Raw genomic sequence first — 22500 nt, forward strand, 5'->3', positions numbered from 1 at the left:
ATGTTTGGAAATGTATTATTTTACATGCCTAACCCTTTTGCACAGTACTATATATATATATAACTTTTTTACAACAAAAATGAGCCATCACTGAACTTACTGAAGCTGGACTGTGACGCTGTTGTCTTCTAGAAACAATCTTTGTTGCATTATTCTCCTGTTGTCTCTGTAAAGCTTCTGTGAAACTCTGTGTTGTAAAAAGCGCTGTATAAATAAAGGTGACTTGTGTACCTCCACAGGAGAGCTCGTCCTGTTCTTCATATCTTCATATCTACAGTCATTGTGTTTTCCAGTAAATGTATCTTGATATAAGAATGTTAACTGTTGGAAAACTAGACATTTGCAGTGAGATTTGATTATTTTCAATTCACGTTTATTTATACAGCGCTTTTCACAACACACACCATTTCACATCCGCTTTACAGGAAGTGCATGAGTCCACATTACGGTTTACAGTGATCTGTTATCAGAGGAAACTCTACAAGTTATGTATTTCAGAAATGTACATATACAAAGTCACAGTTAGCTAATGTATTAATTTTAACAATGTAATAATTGAATGCAGAAGCTCACTGAAGTAATGAACACATGTTTGTTAACAGATGATGATGAGATTTAGACGCTTCTGTGATCCTGACGCTTCTGTCTCTCTCTGCAGTGTTCTGTCCCATGGATCAGTTCACCTGCACCAACGGCCAGTGCATCGGCCGACACAAGAAGTGCGACCACAACACCGACTGTACGGACAACTCCGACGAGATCGGCTGCTGTACGTCCTTCAGATTCAGTCTAACCCTGTGCATCAGTTACAGAGAGTTACACACGGGTCCACAGTGGACAAACAGTGAAGCTTGAGACGCAGACTTGAGTTTGATCGCACTTTAAAGAAGATCCTTGGCTGATTATTGTTGATGTTTAAAAAGTAAAACCCAAAAAAAAGTTATAGAGGTTTAAGTTTATGAAAATGATTCATGAACATTACTTTATATAAAATGTATATTTTATGAAACATGTTCAACTCTAAAACTGTGAGAAAATCAAAGCCGTAAATCTAAAATCTAAGTGTGCAGGACCAGATTCTCCCAGTAGATGCAGTGAAACTCACTGGGACACAGAGACTGGGATTGGGATGTGCAGTAGAGTTTCTCTCTCAAATATCTCACACACACACACACACACACACACACACTCTCTCTCTCTCTCTCTCTCTCTCTCTCTCTCTCTCTCTCACACACACACACACACACACACACACACACACACACACACACACTCACACACACTCACTCACTCTCACACACACACACACTCTCTCTCTCTCTCTCTCTCACACACACACACACACACACACTCACTCACTCACTCTCACACACACACACAAGTATCGCTGCATAATTTGTCCAGTCGGCTCTATAATATACAGAAGCAGAAACAGGAATAAAGCGAGTGTTTGCTTTATAGGCCAAACCTGAGAAAACGGCACATCTGGTAAAATAGTAAATTCTGAAGCGTTGCCAAGAGAACGAAAGCCTGTTAGCAGAGATTGCATCATTTTATAGTTAAATGGCCATGAGATTTAAAATTGCAGTTTTAATGGGTTTCAATGGGGATATTCTTGTCCTGAAGGTCCTGAGAGGAACTATTTTGTGTTACTGGTGCAAAATAGATTTTTTAAAGGAAATGGGGGTGAAATAGTAAAATTCCAATATAAATACACACCTGTGCCAAAATATATGCAGTTGGCATTATTAACACAGGCAGAATTATCAAGTAAACAAAACTGGAAAAGACAATGTCCATTAGGTCACGCAGGGGTTAAAGGTCATAAACAGTCATGAGTGGTGAAATGATGATTTCAGGAGGTCATAAACTCAGGGATGGAGAAACAGCGTAATTGAATATTAATCTACAGAAGGGTTCAGTTGTATTAAACACATGTGAAGCCCTGCAGAGACCCAGGTTCACTGGAGTGTGTGTGTGTGTGTGTGGTCCTCAGACGCGACAGAAGAGCCGTCGTTCGCTCCCAGTAACACCATCGGCTCGATCGTGGGCGTGGTGCTGGTGCTGTTCGTGGTGGGAGCCGTGTACTTTGTGTGCCAGCGAGTGCTGTGTCCTCAGATGAAGGACGACGGCGAGACCATGACCAACGACTTCGTGGTCCACGGGCCCTCCACGGTGCCGCTGGGATACGTGCCTCACCCCGGCTCTCTGAGCGGCTCGCTGCCAGGTGCGTGTGCAGGTGTGAGTGAGTGTGTGTGTGTGTGTGTGCAGCTGCTCACGTGTGTTCCTCTCTCTGTCTCTCAGGCATGTCTCGGGGGAAGTCTGTCATCGGCTCGCTGAGCATCATGGGAGGCAGCAGTGGGCCGCCGTACGACCGCGCTCATGTGACCGGAGCCTCGTCCAGCAGCTCCTCCAGCACCAAGGGCCCGTTCTTCCCTCCGGTCAGTGTCCCAGCGCTGCTCTCACTTCAGGCTCTTCAGAAGTCTCAGGGCTGGTTGATCATGATGTCACTTCTCTAACTTTAGTTAGTGTGTAATGTTGCTGATTGATCATAAACAACATCTGCAAATATCACTAGACCTTTAATTCAAATGTATTGATATATTCATTGGTATTAAAGTTGGTTAATGTACTGTTAAATGTATCGTACATTTTTTTTATATTTACTAACAATATAACATTTATTACAGTATTATTGATAGCAATAATCTGAGGTTGTGATGTGTGTGTGTGTGCAGATGCTGAACCCCCCCCCGTCTCCGGCCACCGTCAGGTCTCAGTACACCATGGAGCTGGGTTACTCGTCCAACAGCCCGTCGACACACCGCTCGTACAGGTGACGCCGCACAACACAGATGATGAGGTGTTACGTGTTCAGCGCTTGACTGTGTGTGTGTGTGTGTGTGTGTGTGTTCTGCAGCTACAGGCCGTACAGTTACCGTCACTTCGCCCCGCCGACGACGCCGTGCAGCACAGACGTGTGTGACAGCGACTACACGCCGGGCCGCCGGGCTCCGCCCACATCCGCGGCTGCTAAGGGCTACGCTAGCGACGTGAACTACGACTCGGAGCCGCTGCCGCCGCCGCCCACACCGCGCAGCCAGTACCTGTCGGCGGAGGAGAACTGCGAGAGCTGCCCACCCTCGCCCTACACCGACCGTAGCTACTCACACCACCTGTACCCGCCCCCGCCCTCGCCCTGCACAGACTCGTCCTGAGCCCCGCCCCCTGAGCCACAGGCCCCACCCCCTGAGCAACAGGCCCCACCCCCTGTACCCGCCCTCACCCTGCACACTCATCCTGAGCCCTGCCCCCTGAGTACAGGCCCTGCCCCCTCACCCTACACCAACCGCAGCTACTCACACCACCTGTACCCGCCCTCGCCCTGCACAGACTCGTCCTGAGCCCTGCCCTATGAGCACAGGCCCCACCCCCTTTACCCGCCCTCGCCCTGCACACTCATCCTGAGCCCTGCCCCCTGAGTACAGGCCCCGCCCCCTCGCCCTACACCAACCGCAGCTACTCACACCACCTGTACCCGCCCTCGCCCTGCACAGACTCGTTCTGAGCCCCGCCCCCTGTACCCATCCCCACCCTCGCCCTGCACACTCATCCTGAGCCCGACCCCGCCCCCTGAGCACAGGCCCCACCCCCTCCACCTCAGACCCGTCCCCTGAGCCACAGGCCCCGCCCACACCACATGTACTCATCCTGAACCCCGCCCCTTTAGCACAGGCCCCTGCCCACACCACCTGTACCCGCCCTCACCCTGCATGGACTCGTCCTGAGCCCCGCCCCCCCGAGCGCAGGCCCCTCCCACTCAACCGGTACTCATCCTGAGCCCCGCCCCCTGTGCACAGGCCCCACCCCCCGTGCACAGGCCCCGCCCACATCATGTAAATATCCGTCTGGAGACTTCGAGACGAGACTCTGTCTTCTGATGCGTCGGGGGTCTGGCGGCTCCCTGTACATTTTTTAAAAGAAAAGAAAACATATTTATATATTTTCTATACAGTGTTTATTGGTTACGCCATAGAGCTTTGTATTAAAAGAAATTTGTACATTTTTTTTTTTTTTTTTTAAAGAGAAAGATTTATTAAATCCACACAGACGTGATGCGTTGCCTTAATCCTGGAGTTCTGAATCAAACGCTCACCCAATGCCAAATAAACGAGGCGAAGCGCAGCGCCCCCTGCAGGCCTGGAGCAGCACCACACTGTGATCCCACTCGCATCACAACATGGTACTCGTATTTTTCTACTATTTTTCTACTGATGTGCCCTCATCTGCACGTGACGAAGGCGGACCGGGAACTGAAGCGGGAGCGAGATCTTCCCGTGGCCTTCGTTCCTTCGCTCGCGTCACGACTTCTCGTGCCTGAGCGTTTTTTAGAATCATTTTTCACTTTTTTAAATCTCAGTGCCCACAAAAGCTCAATTATTTTTGTACCACATACTGTGTAGATACTGTATTTATAAGCTATAAAGAACCCCGTCGTCATGTCCTTGCAGTGCTGCTGTTGTCCTGTCTCCTCAGAGGATCTGTGATGTGTGTGTGCTGGAGTCTGTCCGTGTCGTCTGTGTGTGTGTGTGTGGCTCGTCTGCAGGAGCTTCTGTGAAGAAGGGAAACTCACCAGCACAGATACTCCACCTCAGTCTTCATCGCTCGCTGGTGCAACTCTAGTGTTTCATCCCATAGCAGCTTCGGTACAATCATGAATGTGTGTCAAACAGCTGTTCCAAATCTCAATCCTGTTCTGCAAGGGCTTCTGGGTAACGCCACGTTTTTAGTTCCTTTATGATTCTGCTCACACCAGCATTTCCGTTTTCTTAACTGCACTTTACAGGAGCGGTTCAGTTTGTTCGTGTCTCTGTTTCGGTCAGGAGGTTCGCCGGCAGTCGTGGGTTTTAGTTGAACTCTCGCCACTGAACCCTTTATGTTTCTGTGGAAAGCGTCACGGGTCAGACGTCGTTGCTGGAATTGTGGGAAACATGTCTAAAGCACTTTTGAAGGAGTGAGCAGGATTGATTCGCCACAGAATCTCGTCATTATTCATGTTTTATTTTGATTCTTTGCGAGGATGTGTTCAAAGGTGACCAACATTTGGTTTCTCATCAGTCATGAAATCTCCACTATCTCAAGTTTTTGTACATTGTACATGCTTTACTTGTAAAACATTGTATAAAAACAGATGTGTACAGCTCATTCAGTCACGACTATAAGCTGTTGTAACAAATGAAATGATTTTTTTTAATAAAACTGAGTGAACTTTTACATTTAAAATTCTGAAGTTCCACATTTGTCCACTTGGCGGCGCAGCTGCTTCACATGTACAGTTCAGTCCATAGATGTATAATGTAGATTCCACATTCGTCCACTCCAGACGTCGTTAACGTGTTTGCCATCTTGAAAAGATCAACGCCTCAGATGCTGTCAGTGAGTTTTTTTAAGATGCCACAATTCACAGGTGGGAATGTGCTGGTTTGTGTTTTTATGTGTTCATTAACTCAATATTACAGGCTTTTAAATGACTGTTTTAGCTAATGCCTTCATCTTGTATTAAATCCTATGAAAATCATTTGCTCAAGTCAATTGCAGATATAGATATTCATACTTGTGGTATAACTATGGTTGAAGACGCATAGTCAACTTGTTCTCAAGTGTTCATGGACTGGCTTTGACCGTTCCAACATGGTGGACGACTTATGCCGCTAATGAGGCATCTATGTATCAACTTCTAAGTTAGAAACAGCCGCGAATGAGGCATCTATGTATATATACCTGTGTGTATATATATCTATATATACATGTATCTAATATAGAGAAAACAGCTAATGAGGCATCTATGTATCTAGCCTATGTTAGAAACAGACGTTAATGAGGCTTCTATGTATCTATGTATGTGTATATCTATATATATATATATATACTGTGTATATCTATATATACATGTATCTAATATAGAAACAACTGCTAATGAGTTCTATTGTATCTATATCTTAGTTGGAAACAGCCGCTAATGAGGCATCTAATATATCTATATCTTAGTTGGAAACAGCCACTAATGAGGCATCTAATGTAACTATATCTTAGTTGGAAACAGCCACTAATGAGGCATCTAATGTATCTATATCTTAGTTTGAAACAGCCGCTAATGAGTCATCTAGATATCTATATCTTAGTTGGAAACAGCCACTAATGAGGCATCTAATATATCTATATCTTACTTGGAAACAGCCGCTAATGAGGCATCTAGGTATCTATTTCTATGTTGGAAACAGCCGAGGAATCTAGGTATCTATATCTTAGTTGGAAACAGTCGCTAATGAGGCATCTAATGTATCTATATCTATGTTAGAAACAGTCACTAATGAGGCATCTAATGTATCTATATCTATGTTAGAAACAGCCACTAATGAGGCATCTAATGTATCTATATCTATGTTAGAAACAGCCACTAATGAGGCATCTAATGTATCTATATCTATGTTAGAAACAGCCACTAATGAGGCATCTAATGTATCTATATCTTAGTTGGAAACAGCCGCTAATGAGGCATCTAATATATCTATATCTTAGTTGGAAACAGCCACTAATGAGGCATCTAATGTATCTATATCTATGTTAGAAACAGCCACTAATGAGGCATCTAATGTATCTATATCTTAGTTGGAAACAGCCGCTAATGAGGCATCTAATATATCTATATCTTAGTTGGAAACAGCCACTAATGAGGCATCTAATGTATCTATATCTATGTTAGAAACAGTCACTAATGAGGCATCTAATGTATCTATGTCTAAGTTAGAAACAGCCGCGAATGAGGCATCTATGTATATATACCTGTGTGTATATATATCTATATATACATGTATCTAATATGTATCTAATATATCTTAGTTGGAAACAGTCGCTAATGAGGCATCTAATGTATCTATATCTATGTTAGAAACAGTCACTAATGAGGCATCTAATGTATCTATATCTATGTTAGAAACAGCCACTAATGAGGCATCTAATGTATCTATATCTATGTTAGAAACAGTCGCTAATGAGGCATCTAATGTATCTATATCTATGTTAGAAACAGTCGCTAATGAGGAATCTAATGTATCTATATCTATGTTAGAAACAGCCACTAATGAGGCATCTAATGTATCTATATCTATGTTAGAAACAGGCGCTAATGAGGCATCTAATGTATCTATATCTATGTTGGAAACAGCCACTAATGAGGCATCTAATGTATCTATGTCTATGTTAGAAACAGTCGCTAATGAGGCATCTAATGTATCTATATCTATGTTAGAAACAGTCGCTATGAGGCATCTAATGTATCTATATCTATGTTAGAAACAGGCGCTAATGAGGCATCTAATGTATCTATATCTATGTTAGAAACAGGCGCTAATGAGGCATCTAATGTTAGAAACGGGCGCTAATGAGAGAATGAGGCATCTTCGTTGTAAAGAATCGGTTCAACAGAACGATGCATTGATCAATCGTGTAATTAAAAGTTGTTTAATCTGGTTTGCTTTTTCACAGTGACTATAATATAATCTCTCTGTGTTTTTTTGATTGATAGCAGCTCATTTGCATTGCTGAGGACAAAGGCCGTGACATCACCGTGTAAACGAGCTTCTGTTGCTAGGCGACAGTCACACTGGAGAAAAAAACGTTAAATAAATAATGTTCCCCTGTTTTAACATAATTAAAAACGTACGTTCGGTCAGTAACACTGAAGGTGAATTAGAACTGAATAGAATTTACTTAATTGCCACAGTGACGTCAGTGTAAATCGACGGCTCATACTTTTAGCCCTTCAATCTGATTGGTTGAATGACGTTCATCAGTCATGTGATCACCTGCGAACCAATCACAGCCGTGATGTTCAGGTACAGAGCTACTGCACTATTTATAGAGTTAAATTACGTTTTTATCGTTGATCATTGTATTATTCAGTGTATGTTATAATGTACTGCACCTCATTCACAGTTTTATGTGGCAATTATAAAGGTTCTGTTCTGGATAGACAGTCAAACATGTTCAAGTACCACGTGTGTTTTATTTCAGCAATCAATAAACAGATCAATAACTGCTCCTTCACAAACACACCGAATCATCGTTTCATAAAAATAATGGCTGATCTGCCTCAAGAATGATTATATCATCAGTCGTTTGACTCTATTGTAAAAAATAAACATTGATCACTGTAGATTTGAGGTCCGTCGATGATTAACGAGTCATTATCACATGATTCAGAGAGTCGGGATTCAGTCGCTGCTTCTGATTCACTTTCACAGCTTTATAACTCTGCTTCTGTCCTTCTGTCCTCTTCTAAACCACTGAGTCCAGATCAGATGGAGATCACAGAACTTTACAACAAACATCCAACCAAACGTTCCTGTTTCTGGTGAAAGCGCTCCATGATCGACCTATAGATGATGGTTTTGTTTTAACGTTTAGAGAACATTATTAAAGTCCAGATGACTTTGCACAAGCGTTCCCTGTTCGCTGGGAATAAATGAGTTGGTATGGCATTCGGTCAGCTGATCCTCTGACCTCTGACCCTTTAACAAGGTAAACCTGCACTACACACCCACACTAGACTGATCACAGGTCAGTATTTCCCATGATTCCAGTCTCAGGAGTCTGTGGATGAAACAAACACCAGCACTGAGTCCCACTGAAGCACCAGTGGATGAAACAAACACCAGCACTGAGTCACACTGAAGCACCAGTGAAAGAGAAAGCAATGCAGACTGAGGAGTTTCTCAGGGTGATGATGATGAAGAGATGATGATGAAGAGGAGTTTCTCAGGGTGATGATGATGAAGAGATGATGATGAAGAGGAGTTTCTCAGGGTGATGATGAAGAGTTTCTCAGGGTGATGATGATGAAGAGATGATGATGAAGAGGAGTTTCTCAGGGTGATGATGAAGAGGAGTTTCTCAGGGTGATGATGAAGAGGAGTTTCTCAGGAGTTTCTCAGGGTGATGAAGAGGAGTTTCTCAGGGTGATGATGATGAAGAGGAGTTTCTTAGGGTGATGAAGAGGAGTTTCTCAGGGTGATGATGATGAAGATCTGTGTGTGTGATTCTCCACAGATTCAGAACTTCCTGAGATCATGATCCACACAGAAACACACAGAACATGGAAATGTATTTTTCTGATGGAAAGAGGAATCCGCACATGAAGAACCTTTAACTGTAACATCAACAGACCGATTCTGGCTTTATCCTGTAGAGTTAGAGCATTACTGCATACTTAATGCCTCATTTGCATATTCAAACAACATTTCAGAAAACTTGTAATTCAAAAAGTGCTTCATGTATTAAACCCTCTGTGGAAGTGATGCAACATTCTTAAAAATAAAGTTTTTTAAAAGAAGTTCTTAGAATAATAATTTTTTTATAAGTGCAAATAACACTTTAATAATCTAAAGAGCCCTTTGTGCAGTGGACGATGTTTAAGCTCTAGAATCATCCTAGCCAATCAAGAACCTTCATTTATAAGAGTAAATCTATTTGTTAAAGATCATATATTCTGCTTTCCTCGTCTTCATCTCTTCAGTGTGTGATCATGAAGAAGCTCCAGTTCTTCTCTATATCAGTGTCAGTGTTCCTGAACTCCTGAAACGCCTCCACTGTAGTCTTGAGTTTCTCCCGGGAACGAACACGTCACAATATTCCTCATTATAATAATTCATGCACAGAATAAAGGGGCGGGGCCTGGTTGAGTTAGTTAGTAGTGTGTTAAACTGGCAGTTATGGAAAGGGGTGGGACTTTCCAACACACTTGAAGCACTCGACCAATCACAACACACTGCTCCAGCCGACCAATCAGAGCACAGTGTGCTTTTCAGAAGGCGGGGCTTCATAGAGACAGGAAGTAAACAGAGCGTTACTGACAGACTGGGAAGAGAGGAGCTGCAACAATGGAGAATATGAGGAGAATAATCAACATTCAAGCAGGAAAACCTGCTCTAGTAGAGCCTGAAAACAACATCAAGACTGTAAAAGAGTGTAATCTTTACGTTTTTTACTCTAGTTGGCTGTATTGTCTTGCCTTCATTCGGATTGTTGAGGTACTGGATATGCAGCGTTCAATTGAGAGAAGCAAACGCCAAACGAAGCAAGCGTCCGTGTGTTGACACCAGAGACTGTATGAAACACTGGGTGTAGTGTGCGTGACGTCACCCGTAGTGTTTCTGAAGAGCGATTCTGAAGCCTAAAGTGGGCGGAGCCGGCCGTCGCCATCTTGGCAGCGTCACTCCCGGATAAACGAAAATGTGCAGCGAGGCGGATTAGCTGAGGTGACGTGACGCTAACAGACAAACGGCTAGCAGTGACATCAGCGGCAATCCACCTGTCACTCAAGTGGCCACGCCCTTAATTATGCAGAACTTTAAGGCTTAATATAATTTAAACGGATGAGTTATAAAAACATTCACCCGCCTCACAGTCGTCATGAAGGGCAAAATTAGCTTTATAGACCAAAACCACTTTTTGCTCCAGACTGTAAACATGTTTTATTCTGCTGTAAAGTTGAGCGTTTTAACATGCGAGTCTATGGGACTGAGTCTCTTCTGCAGCCGGCCTCTAGTGGCCAGTCCATGAACTGCAGTTTAAGTCTCTTCAGTGTTGAGAGAGAGAGAAGGCTTCCGCTTGTTGACACTGAGTGACTTCAGTCCTCAGGAAACCTGTATGATCTCCATGCTGCCGGAGAAGCTGGACTGTGTGCCGGTCGTTCCCAGTTCTTCTCCGGGTCGAGTCTCGGACCCACCGTCTCCGAACTCCATCTGGCAGCTCCTGCGCTTCAGCTGCTTCTCGAAGCTGCTCTCCTCGTGCCAGCTCCTCCGGGAGTCCCGGGAGTCTCGGGATTCTCCTGACCGCCCGCGTCTCCTGACCGGCTCCCGACCCAGAGCCGAGCCGGAGCAGAACCGGGCCGAGTCCGAGAGGAACCAGCCGCCGAGCACCAGGTCCGAGTGCCATCCCTTCAGCAGAGCGGAGTGTGTCGGGGCCGACGGGGATTCATCCATGCTCTCGCTGCGCTGGAGCTGCACACACACGCTCCCGTCCAGCGGCACACACACACTTCCGTCCTGCGGCACACACACACTCCCGCCTGGACTCTGCTCCGGGGTGTTTTGTTCTGAAAGCTCCTGCACCGGAGAGAACTGGCAGGGAAGAGTTGCTCCAGACTCGCTGTAGGTCGTGATGTCGAGGGAGAAGGAGCGTTTGGGTCGACTGCTCTCCTTCAGGTCCTCTCCCAGCGTTAGACCGCAGAGCGCTCGGGTCAGCAGATGCTCCTCAGAGACGCCGGGCTCCTCCGACACACACTTCTGCTCGTCACACACACCCGCTCTCGGTCTGACTCTCTCGCTCCTCAGCTTCTTCTCGAAGTCCAGCAACTGACCCAGGAAGTTGAAGTTCGGGGAGATCGTTGGTCGTTTCTCCTTCACGAACCTGTGAGAGGCGAGATCACACGTCACAACGAGTCGAACACATCATAGAGGCCCGTTCATAACCGTTCATAACCATTCATAACCCTTCATAACCATTCATAACCCTTCATAACCATTCATAACCCTTCATAACCCGTTCATAACCCTTCAAAACCCTTCATAACCGTTCATAACCCTTCATAACCATTCATAACCCTTCATAACCCGTTCATAACCCTTCAAAACCCTTCATAACCCGTTCATAACCCTTCATAACCCTTCATAACCCATTCATAACCCTTCATAACCCGTTCATAACCCTTCAAAACCCTTCATAACCCATTCATAACCCTTTATAACCATTCATAACCCTTCATAACCATTCATAACCCTTCATAACCCGTTCATAACCCTTCAAAACCCTTCATAACCCGTTCATAACCCTTCATAACCGTTCATAACCCTTCATAACCATTCATAACCCTTCATAACCCGTTCATAACCCTTCATAACCCTTCGGTTTATTATAAACACTGCAGTTTGTTGTCTTTCGCTTTAAATGGAGGATGGATTCTGATTGGCTGTCAGTGTTCTCGTTATAGTTGTGGTTAGTGCTGTGAAACGATGAATCACATGCAAAAAAAAAGTTTGTGTTTACATAATATGTATGTGTGTGTGTGTGTGTGTGTGTGTGTGTACTGTGTATAATTATTTTGTATATATAAATACACATGCATGTATATATTTTAAGAAATATCTGCATGGATATACTGTATGTATATTTATATATAATTTATATTATATATATATATATATTAACAAATATTTTATATATAAATAAAAAAATATTTTAAATATATACATGCATGTGTGTATTTATATATACAAAATAATTATACACAGTACACACATATATGTAATGTAAACACACATTTTTATTTTGGATGTGATGAATCGTTGCCTAGCACCAGTTGTGGTGTGACTATATCTTTATCATTATCGTTACAGTAATCGTCTTGTGTGTGAACGGGCCTTAAAAAGCATCTTTTCCCTGTTAATCAGAGTTTTTGTCTTAGCCAGCTGTGACAATGATACGCAGCGGTCATGGCTGAACAACAACACACACACTATGACAATGATAATCTCAGGTACTGATTATGTGCTTTATTTAGTGAACTGAAAAGAGACTCCGCCCACACGCTCTTCTGATTGGCTGTGATTTTTAATTGACTTGGTTGCGAGTGTAGTGAGTTTGCAGAGAGACTCCGCCCACACGCTCTTCTGATTGGCTGAGTCTGGTGTTTGCTTGTCGCTGGAATCGTATGGTGTCGTTAGGGTAAGGACTCATGAAAACACGTCACATCTCAACCCAAAACCAAAGGAATGAAGACGTTATAACTACAAAATTGACATTTAAATCAGTTAATGCATGTAATCAAATACTATCATAATGTATAAATACTGTATTTAAATGTAATCACAGTACCATCATCAAAATAACGTCTTTTGATTTGATGTTGAACGTGAGCTGGACGTGTTTCATGAGACACACTAATAAAGGGTCAGCGAAGAAGGATGGTCACATGATCTGTCGTTACCTGTACGCTTCATCTAATGACATGTCCATCCTCTTCATGATGTAGGCGATGGCGATGGTTGCCGAGCGCGAGATTCCTGCCAGACAGTGAACCAGGACTCGGGCGTTATTGGCCTTGGCTTTCTCTGACAGGAAACACACACTGATCAGCCAAACTCACAAACCTTCGAAGACAGACTGTGAGTCCAGAGGGTGTTAGTCGATGGGTTATGCTGAAGCTGTCGGCACGCATTATTGCAGCTTACTTAAAAAAAAAAAAAAAAGTTTAGCGGCCAAATTTGTGTTGAAAAACTACATTACCCATAATGCTGTGCAGAAAATTCCACCAATCAAAGTTTTGGTGATCAAACCGCATCAAAAGAGCTTGCAGTCTCAATATATATGTGTGTATATATATATATATATATATATATATATATTTTTTTTTTTTTGAATAATTCACAAAAAAATTAAATATAAAAAATGTAATTAAATTAAATAATTTAAATTAAATCAGTTTAATTTAGTTAATATGTAATTTAAATATTACAGTTACGTGAAATAAAATAATAATAATAAAACAAACAAAAAATATATACAAATTAATTTTTTTATATTTAATTTAATAAGTATAAAAATTATGTGAAATATTAAAATATAAAAAAATTCTAATTTAACAAAAACATTTTTTTAATTATTATTTTTTATATTTAATTTAGTTTAGTTCAGTCTTGTATCTGTCTTTTTTTTATTATATTTTTTGTTAAAGGGATAGTTCACCCAAAAATGAAAATTCTGTCATCATTTACTTCACTTCCAAACCTGTATGAGTTTCTTTGTTCTGCTGAACACAAAGTAAGATATTTGGAAGAATGTTTGTAATCAAACAGATGTCGGTCCCCATTGACTTCCATAGTAGGAAAAAAATATACTATGGTAGTCAATGGGGACCGAGATCTGTTTGGTTACAAACATTCTTCCAAATATCTTCCTTTGTGTTCAGCAGAACAAAGAAACTCATACAGGTTTGGAACAACTTGAGGGTGAGTAAACGATGACAGAATTTTCATTTTTGGGTGAACTATCCCTTTAATGTTGTGATTCTATGGGAAAAATTAACGAAACCAGTGTTTGGCGCTGATGCCATGTGACCCTGTCTAACCTATGAACTCCACGGACCGGTCGAGCCAGGGCAGGATCTTCTCGCAGAAGCTGTCGTTGACCGGCACGCGCAGGAAGTGTGTGTCGGGGATGAAGTCGGGTTTAGGGCAGGTGTTGCTGGCGTTCAACACGTACGCGATATCGTTCTGCTGCATGAGCTCCTGCGGGAACACACACACACACACACATCAGCGGGTGTTCTGATCCGCACACACACTCAGACACACTCTCTCTCACACACACACTCAGACACACTCTCTCTCACTCACACACACACACACACACACACACACACACATACTCAGACACACTCTCTCACACACACACACACACACACACACACACTCAGACACACTGACACACACACTCAGACACTCTCACACACACACACTCAGACACACTCTCTCTCACACACACACTCAGACACTCTCTGACACACACACTAGGGCTGTCACTTTTGAGAAAAATCTAATTCTAATGTTACACGGAAAAAAAGGTGCCGACCGGTTGTGCAGGAAAGTATGCAGTCATACGATGCTGGACGCCTGGCGATGCTCTGGCCGTCTGCTGTCTCTGACTCCGCTGCCTCATTTGGATGGTAACTCGACAGGTGAGCGCGAAGATTGGATGTCGAGGATGCGCAAGTAAACCATTTTTTGCAAATTCGGCGAACTACCTTATCTTTAACGGTTACCGTATTTTCCGGACTATAAGTCGCATCAGTCAAAAAATACGTCATGAAGAGGAAAAAACATATATAAGTCGCACTGGACTATAAGTCGCATCTATTTAGAAATTTATTTCACACAAAAAAAAACAATGCAACTGACGGGACAGTTCTCCGTTACGGACGTGAGCGCTCTGAAAGCGGCACTAAAGACTGCTTTAAAACCTTCACAGAGACCTCAAGCAGAAAGCACAAAGCCTGTCTTTAAATTTAATTTCGTTTTGTATTAATTGTATCTTAATTTTAATCAATGTTTCATCAAACAATTGCCTGGATTTAATAAATAAGAAGTAAATATACGCGTAAACCGTGCTTGTCTCATAAATTAACCGAAAAATTCAAAACGAAAGAAAGACTCTCTGCTTATGTCATCCGTATGAAATGTGCATTTCTCTCTAGCGCGTTCACTACTGCGAAGATCGCGAGTCAGCATCGTCAACTTCATCTTTGCAGCCGACACTGACACAGAAAACACTTGTTTATTAGTAAACAATTAAAATGTCTCCTTGCTATATTTGACATATTCATAATCATTACTTGTAGTGTCAGGATTCCATTTCCACCACGTTCGTCATCACCTCCTCCCACTCATTCTCTCTCTCCGCCCACTCATCCTTTCTCCCGTTCATTATCCCCGGACTACTGATCACCGTCACCTGTGTTCCATCACCAGCACTCCCTTTATAATGTGCACTCTCCCTGCAGTCACTTGTCTGGTCTCGTCAATTCATGACACACAGACTCTCGGAACACTTACCTGTTTACTTACCTGAGACGCTATCGCCTTCCATCAGTCTGCCAACCGTCTTCATCGATCTTCAATCATCATCATCTGCAAGAAAGAAAGAGAGAAAGACTGTTACATTTCAGCTAAGCCTATTCTGATTCTCTGTGTTGTGATTACTCACCTTTTGATTCCAACTCCGATTCATTCTGCAATTAAAGCTTTGAACTTACCATCTTGTCTGTTTCATCTGTGAACCCTGACAGAAGACCAGACCACCATGCAGAATGCAGAGTCTTCAGAGGATCTCTCATCGGGTAATCCTCCGGCCGCCGCTGCATCCATTCCTCTACCTTCACTTCCGCTATCTCCCGCTGCTTCGTTCACTGCCTCTGCGAGTCCCATGGCCCGGCCAGCGACATACTCTGGTGAGGCGGAGAACTGCAGTGGGTTTCTTCTCCAAGTATCCTTGTATCTCGCGATGAATGAACATCAATTCCGTAGTGATTCCGCCCGTGTGGCTTTCATGATATCACTGTTATCTGGTCAAGCGCTTCAGTGGGCACAGTCATTGTGGAATTCAGATTCTACGGTGGTCAAATCCATATCAGATTTCATTCAACATTTCAAAGAGGTTTTTGGGCAAACTGTCTCCGAACTGTCCGTTCATGATCAACTTTATAATCTCCGTCAAGGAAATTCCTCAGTGAGTTCCTTCATATGCCCTCCAGTTCCGTACTCTAGCCGCATCTAGCGGCTGGAATGAAACCGCTCTGATCACAGCTTTTCGACATGGATTGAATCCCAACATCCGCCACCTGTTGGTTGTGTATGAAGACAGCATGGGGTTAGAGAATCTGATCCAGAAGACAATCCACATTTCCCAGCGCCTCACCGCTTGTGATCAGTTTGCACCCACTGTAAGTTCTCCGCCTCCGGCTCCATCAGTCACTCCTCCAGCACCAATTCCCATGGAAATAGACTCCACCCATCTTTCCACCTCTGAACGCCAGCGTAGAATTCAACATCATCTCTGCTTATACTGTGCTTCAGATAAACATCGACCTCCGCGCCCGGCGGTAAGTTCCATTCAACTATCTCCTAGAATTGAGACTCTAACTCGTACCAGTGTACATATCTTGACCTCCTGTGTGTGTCTCCCAGCGTAAGCCCTCATCGACTCCGGGTCTGCGGGGAACTTCATATCCACCCAATGTCTCCAAAAGCTGAATATCCGTTGACGCCGTTTTTCCCGAGATCTTCCCATACAAACCATACAAGGCAAGCCACTGGGACGAGGTCGAATTCGTCATTACACACCCACTCTGACTCTTCGCATCGGCTGTCTACACTCTGAGGAAATCTCTCTTATGGTGCTGGAGGAGTCCACCGCGGATATCATCCTGGGACGCCCCTGGTTAGTACAGCATCAGCCAATACTCCACTGGAAAACTGGGGAGATTCTCCATTGGGGTGAAGACTGCCATGTATCCTGCCTTAGTTCTATCAAGAAAATTCATTCTCCAGTTCGCTCCAAGTCATCTACAGGTGAATCCAGAGTTCCAGTCTGCTCTACTTCGGTGGAGAGCCCTGAAGTCCAAGTTCAAGTTGAAATCCCAGTGGAGTATCGGGCGTTCCAGGATGTATTCAGTAAGGTACTGGCAACTAAATTACCACCACACCGGCCATGGGACTGCGCCATCGACTTGCTACCCGGAGCCACCCTTCCTAAAGGTCGCATTTATCCACTGTCCATCCCGGAACAGAAGGCCATGGAGGAGTATGTGGAAGAAGCTTTACATCAGCAGTTTATTCGACCATCTACCTCCCCTGCCGCTTCGAGCTTCTTTTTTGTAGCCAAAAAGGACGGAGGCTTGCGGCCATGTATCGACTACCGTCATCTTAATTCACAGACTATTAAATTCAGCTATCCCCTTCCTCTGGTCCCTGCCGCCTTGGAACAGCTACGAGGAGCACGCATATTCTCCAAACTGGACCTCAGAAGTGCGTATAACTTGATCCGAATCCGGCACAGTGACGAGTGGAAGACAGCCTTCGTGACCCCCTCAGGCCACTACGAATATCTGGTTATGCCATTCGGGTTATCCAACGCTCCTGCCGTTTTTCAAGGTTACATGAATGAAGTCCTTCGTGAATTCCTCAACCGTTTCGTAGTGGTCTACATTGATGATATACTCATCTACTCGTCTTCGATGTCTGAGCACCGTCAGCATGTCATCCAGGTCCTTGAAAAACTGAGAGAACACAGGTTATCTCTGAAATTGGAGAAATGCGAATTTCATACCACCACCGTTCAATTCCTGGGTTACATCATCAACCAACACGGCATCCAAATGGACCAGAGGAAGGTGGAAACCATCCAGAACTGGCCACAACCCTCCTCTGTAAAAGAACTACAACGTTTCCTTGGTTTTGCAAACTTCTATAGACGATTCATCCAGAACTACAGTCAAATCAGTGCTCCTCTCACATCATCCCTCAAAGGACGGCCCAAGTCTCTGTCCTTATCTCCCACCGCTATCCAAGCCTTCCAACGCTTAAAGGAAGCATTCTCCACTGCTCCCATCCTCGTCCATCCCAACCCGGACCTTCCGTTTGTGGTAGAGGTGGATGCCTCTTCCATTGGAGTGGGAGCAGTTCTCTCTCAGCGGCAGGGTGAGCCACCCAAACTCCTTCCATGCGCCTTCTTCTCCAAGAAGTTAGCCCCGGCGGAGCGGAACTATGACATCGGCAACCGGGAGCTGCTGGCCATCAAACTGGCCCTCGAGGAGTGGAGGCATTGGCTGGAGGGAGCCAACCATCAATTTGAGGTAATAACAGATCATCGCAACCTCGAGTACCTAAAGAGAGGCTAAAAGACTGAACCCTCGACAGGCCCGCTGGGCTCTCTTTTTTACACGCTTCGATTTTGTGGTATCATATCAACCTGGGAGTAAGAACTGCAAGGCAGACGCTCTATCTCGACTTCATCATGCCTCTGTTGAAGACCTTCATCCGGAGCCTATCCTCCCTCCAGCCGTAATCCTCAGTCCAATCCTCTGGGAACTCGACCAACAGATCACCCAGGAACTGGCACGCCAACCCGCTCCGCCGGGAGTCAGCTCATACAGTTCCGGGCTCTGGACATCCGGGTAGCAAGCGTACCCTCTCGCTCCTCAGTCAACGGTACTGGTGGCCGTCCATCTCCGAGGATGTTTCCAGGTTCGTCCGCGGATGCTCAGTCTGTACCATAACTAACACCCCGAGGAGGCTCCCTGAAGGCAAGCTCGTGCCATTACCTCTTCCCCAACGACCGTGGTCACATATAGGGATCGATTTCATGACAGATCTACCCAAATCAGGAGGCTTCACCTGCGTATTCGTCGTTGTGGACCGGTTCTCCAAGGGCTGCAAGCTGATTCCCTACAGCTTTTGAAGCAGCAGAAGCTCTCTTCCAAAACGTCTTCAAGAATTTCGGCATCCCAGAGGACATCGTTTCGGACAGGGGACCCCAGTTTATCTCCCGGGTATGGCACGCCTTTTTCAAGCTCCTCGGGGTCACCGTCAGCCTCTTCTCTGGTTACCATCCTCAGACGAACGGTCAGACTGAGCGGAAGATCCAGGAGATAGGACGTTACCTGCGAACATACTGCCATCAGTACCAGGACAGCTGGAGCCGCTACCTCCCTTGGGCAGAGTATGCTCAGAACTCCCTTCGGAGGTTCCAGCTGTCGACTTCTGGTTCCATCAGAGCGAGCGGGTATGGGACTCAGCTCATGTGCATCTCCAACAGGCAGTACGGAGGCACAAGGAACTTGCGGACCGTCGTCGACTTGATCCACCTCAGTATCGGCCAGGACAAAAGGTGTGGCTATCGACTCGGGATATCCGCCTCCGTCTGCCTTGCCGTAAGCTGAGTCCTCGATTCATCGGACCATTCACCATCCAGAGGCAGTTGAACGAAGTGACCTACAGGCTCAACCTTCCCCCTCAGTTCAGGATTTCTCCATCATTTCACGTGTCTTTACTCAAACCTTTCACTGACCCTGTCACTCCTGTTCCCTCAGATGACACTTCCACGGATGTACCTCCTCCTCCCGTTCCTGTAGAAGAGGAACAGGTCTATCGCGTCCGTACCATCTTGGATTCCCGGCGGCGAGGTCCCCGTCTGGAATACCTTGTAGACTGGGAAGACTACGGGCCAGAAGAACGCTCTTGGGTCCTACGTGATGACATCCTGGATCCTACTCTACTCTCCCAGTTCCACGAGGAGCATCCGGACCGTCCTGCTCCCAGGGGTCGGGGTCGACCTCGCCGCCGGCAGCGCCCTTCTCAGTCGTCGAGAGCCGCCTCGGGAGGGGAGGGACTGTCAGGATTCCATTTCCACCACGTTTATCATCACCTCCTCCCACTCATTCTCTCTCTCCGCCCACTCATCCTTTCTCCCGTTCATTATCCCCGGACTACTGATCACCGTCACCTGTGTTCCATCACCAGCACTCCCTTTATAATGTGCACTCTCCCTGCAGTCACTTGTCTGGTCTCGTCAATTCATGACACACAGACTCTCGGAACACTTACCTGTTTACTTACCTGAGACGCTATCGCCTTCCATCAGTCTGCCAACCGTCTTCAACAATCTTCAATCATCATCATCTGCAAGAAAGAAAGAGAGAAAGACTGTTACATTTCAGCTAAGCCTATTCTGATTCTCTGTTTTGTGATTACTCACCTTTTGATTCCAACTCCGATTCATTCTGCAATTAAAGCTTTGAACTTACCATCTTGTCTGTTTCATCTGTGAACCCTGACATGTAGGTGCTTTATTGGCAGCGCCACCCTTACATGACATGAACGCGTCACCACCGCATCAGCACCGCGTCAGCACCGCATCAGCACCGCGTCAGCACCGCGTCACCACCGCGTCAGCACCGCATCAGCACCGCGTCACCACCGCATCAGCACCGCGTCAGCACCGCATCAGCACCGCGTCACCACCGCATCAGCACCGCGTCACCACCGCATCAGCACCGCGTCAGCACCGCGTCACCACCGCATCAGCACCGCGTCACCACCGCATCAGCACCGCGTCACCACCGCATCAGCACCGCGTCACCACCGAATCAGCACCGCATCAGCACCGCGTCACCACCGCATCAGCACCGCGTCAGCACCGCATCAGCACCACGTCACCACCGCATCAGCACCGCGTCAGCACCGAAAACAGGAGATCATTTTCTTTTTGGGGGCATTTTGTTTGTGTTCAGGCTTTCTCAGTTGTCTTTAGGTTAATGTTTCAGTTTTTCAGTTGTTTTCAGTTAGGGAGCAGCATCTGTACTCTCGCAGCTGTAGACGGTAATGTATCTCCTGGTTCATGTCAGTCAGTTTGAATTAATTTTGATACATAATCCGGAAAATACGGTACTTTACCATCTACGGTGTAGAACCCACAATATTTCCAGACACTACTCTTTAGATGAGCTGGGGTAGAGCTGTCCGCTCAGGCTGGCCGTTCTGTGCGTTATCTTCCATTTTCAAGGTTGGCTGTTGGCTGTTATTCGCTTGATGTGGTCATGTGCCTACGCTACAGTACGCTTACAGCGCCCGCTACTGGATGAGATGGCAAACAATAAAATAAAAAACAAACGGTCCAATCATAGACTGTAAAAAATGCGCTACACACGGCACTTTAAAAACCGAAAAGTTTATTTATAGTTCGATTACGGATATGTCATGTCATGTTCAAATGCATATTTGAATATCGAATAAAAAGTGACAGCCCTAACTCACACACACACACACACACACATACACACACACACTCACCTGGTTGAGCACGTCCCTCTGGCAGCCCAGGTACAGGTGTGTTAGGATGCGGGTCGGGTTCGGGTTGGTCACGGGGAGAGTGAGATTCGACTGAGACACACAGGACGGCACCAGCGCAGACTTCCCTTCACACAGACCCGGGAACAGGCGCCAGAACCCGGAGAATCCTCCTGCACACACACACACACAGACACACACTGAGCCTCGGAAAACACCAGCAGAGAGAGGTGTGTGAGAGAGAGTGAGTGAGTGTGTGTGTGTGTGTGAGCATAAGTGTTCGGCGTGTCATGTGACTGTAACCTGAGAGCAGGTGGACTGATGGGAAGCTCTTCTCCAGCTTGGCCAATAGGACACTGAGAAAGGCATCATGTGACAGGGAGGCGGGGTCAGACGAGCTCTGGTCATACACCACGACCTCTTGACCCTGGAGCTCCAGCTGAAAACACACACACACACACACTCAGTGTTTCAGTCCCTGATCAATACTGTTCTTCTGACTGTAAGAATAGATATTAAAGGGGACATATTATGAAAATCTGTCTTTCTCCGTGTGTCAGTGCTGTAATCGTCCGCTTCTACCGACACAGAACACATGAACAGTGAAACCCAGTAACTGTGTTCTGATGAGCCTTTCTCTGACATAATGCCGATCAGATTTCGCTCCCCTTCTGACGGATGAAGAGGATCTTATTATAATATTACCGGCCCTTAATCTGCACGTTTACACACACCAGCCGACATTTGGTTTCACACGCGCCAACAGAGACCAGTTCTAACGCAATGATAAAGATCCAGCAAAGCCTGAAACTGTTCTGTGGTTGAGCACAGACGAGCACTGAACACTATTGACCAGAACATGTCACCGCTGTCTTATAAACACCTCAGGAACTGTGGACACTTGTGGAGAAGTTCAACATGATGATGAGATGATCAATGTAACTCCACAACAACTACAGAAATGTCTCCACTAACATTCAGAAGCTCTTCCTGAGTCTCTCCGTAAGGCTGCACTCGCTACTGGTGATTCTGGGATTCTGGA

The 22500-nt window shown here is 45.4% G+C and overlaps 2 protein-coding genes across 3 annotated transcripts in view; one reads left to right on the plus strand and one right to left on the minus strand.

Annotated features, from left to right (window-relative positions):
- Positions 1-5436, plus strand: part of lrp6 (low density lipoprotein receptor-related protein 6) — a 56169-nt gene extending 50733 nt beyond the window's left edge. Inside the window, exons 19-23 of the mRNA XM_084407413.1 lie at positions 659-769; positions 1997-2227; positions 2305-2441; positions 2739-2836; positions 2921-5436. Of these exons, the coding sequence (XP_084263539.1) occupies positions 659-769; positions 1997-2227; positions 2305-2441; positions 2739-2836; positions 2921-3218 (875 nt within the window). The 3' untranslated portion in view covers positions 3219-5436. The remainder of the gene's footprint in view (positions 1-658; positions 770-1996; positions 2228-2304; positions 2442-2738; positions 2837-2920) is intronic.
- Positions 5437-8045: 2609 nt separating this feature from the next.
- Positions 8046-22500, minus strand: part of dusp16 (dual specificity phosphatase 16) — an 18532-nt gene continuing 4077 nt past the window's right edge. The window contains exons 3-8 of one of the 2 annotated variants that reach the window (XR_014626990.1): positions 21762-21897; positions 21462-21631; positions 14186-14345; positions 13046-13169; positions 8696-11469; positions 8046-8652 (exon numbers count right to left, since the gene is read on the minus strand). Coding sequence is in view for 1 of the 2 variants with exons in the window: in XM_084406335.1 (XP_084262461.1) it covers positions 10695-11469; positions 13046-13169; positions 14186-14345; positions 21462-21631; positions 21762-21897 (1365 nt within the window). In the remaining variant the exon portion in view is untranslated. Of the gene's footprint in view, positions 11470-13045; positions 13170-14185; positions 14346-21461; positions 21632-21761; positions 21898-22500 lie in introns of both variants that reach the window. The other variant, XM_084406335.1, reaches the window with a different exon arrangement.

This window comes from Rutilus rutilus, assembly GCF_951802725.1.
Source record: "Rutilus rutilus genome assembly, chromosome: 4".
Classification (NCBI taxonomy): Eukaryota; Metazoa; Chordata; class Actinopteri; order Cypriniformes; family Leuciscidae; genus Rutilus; species Rutilus rutilus.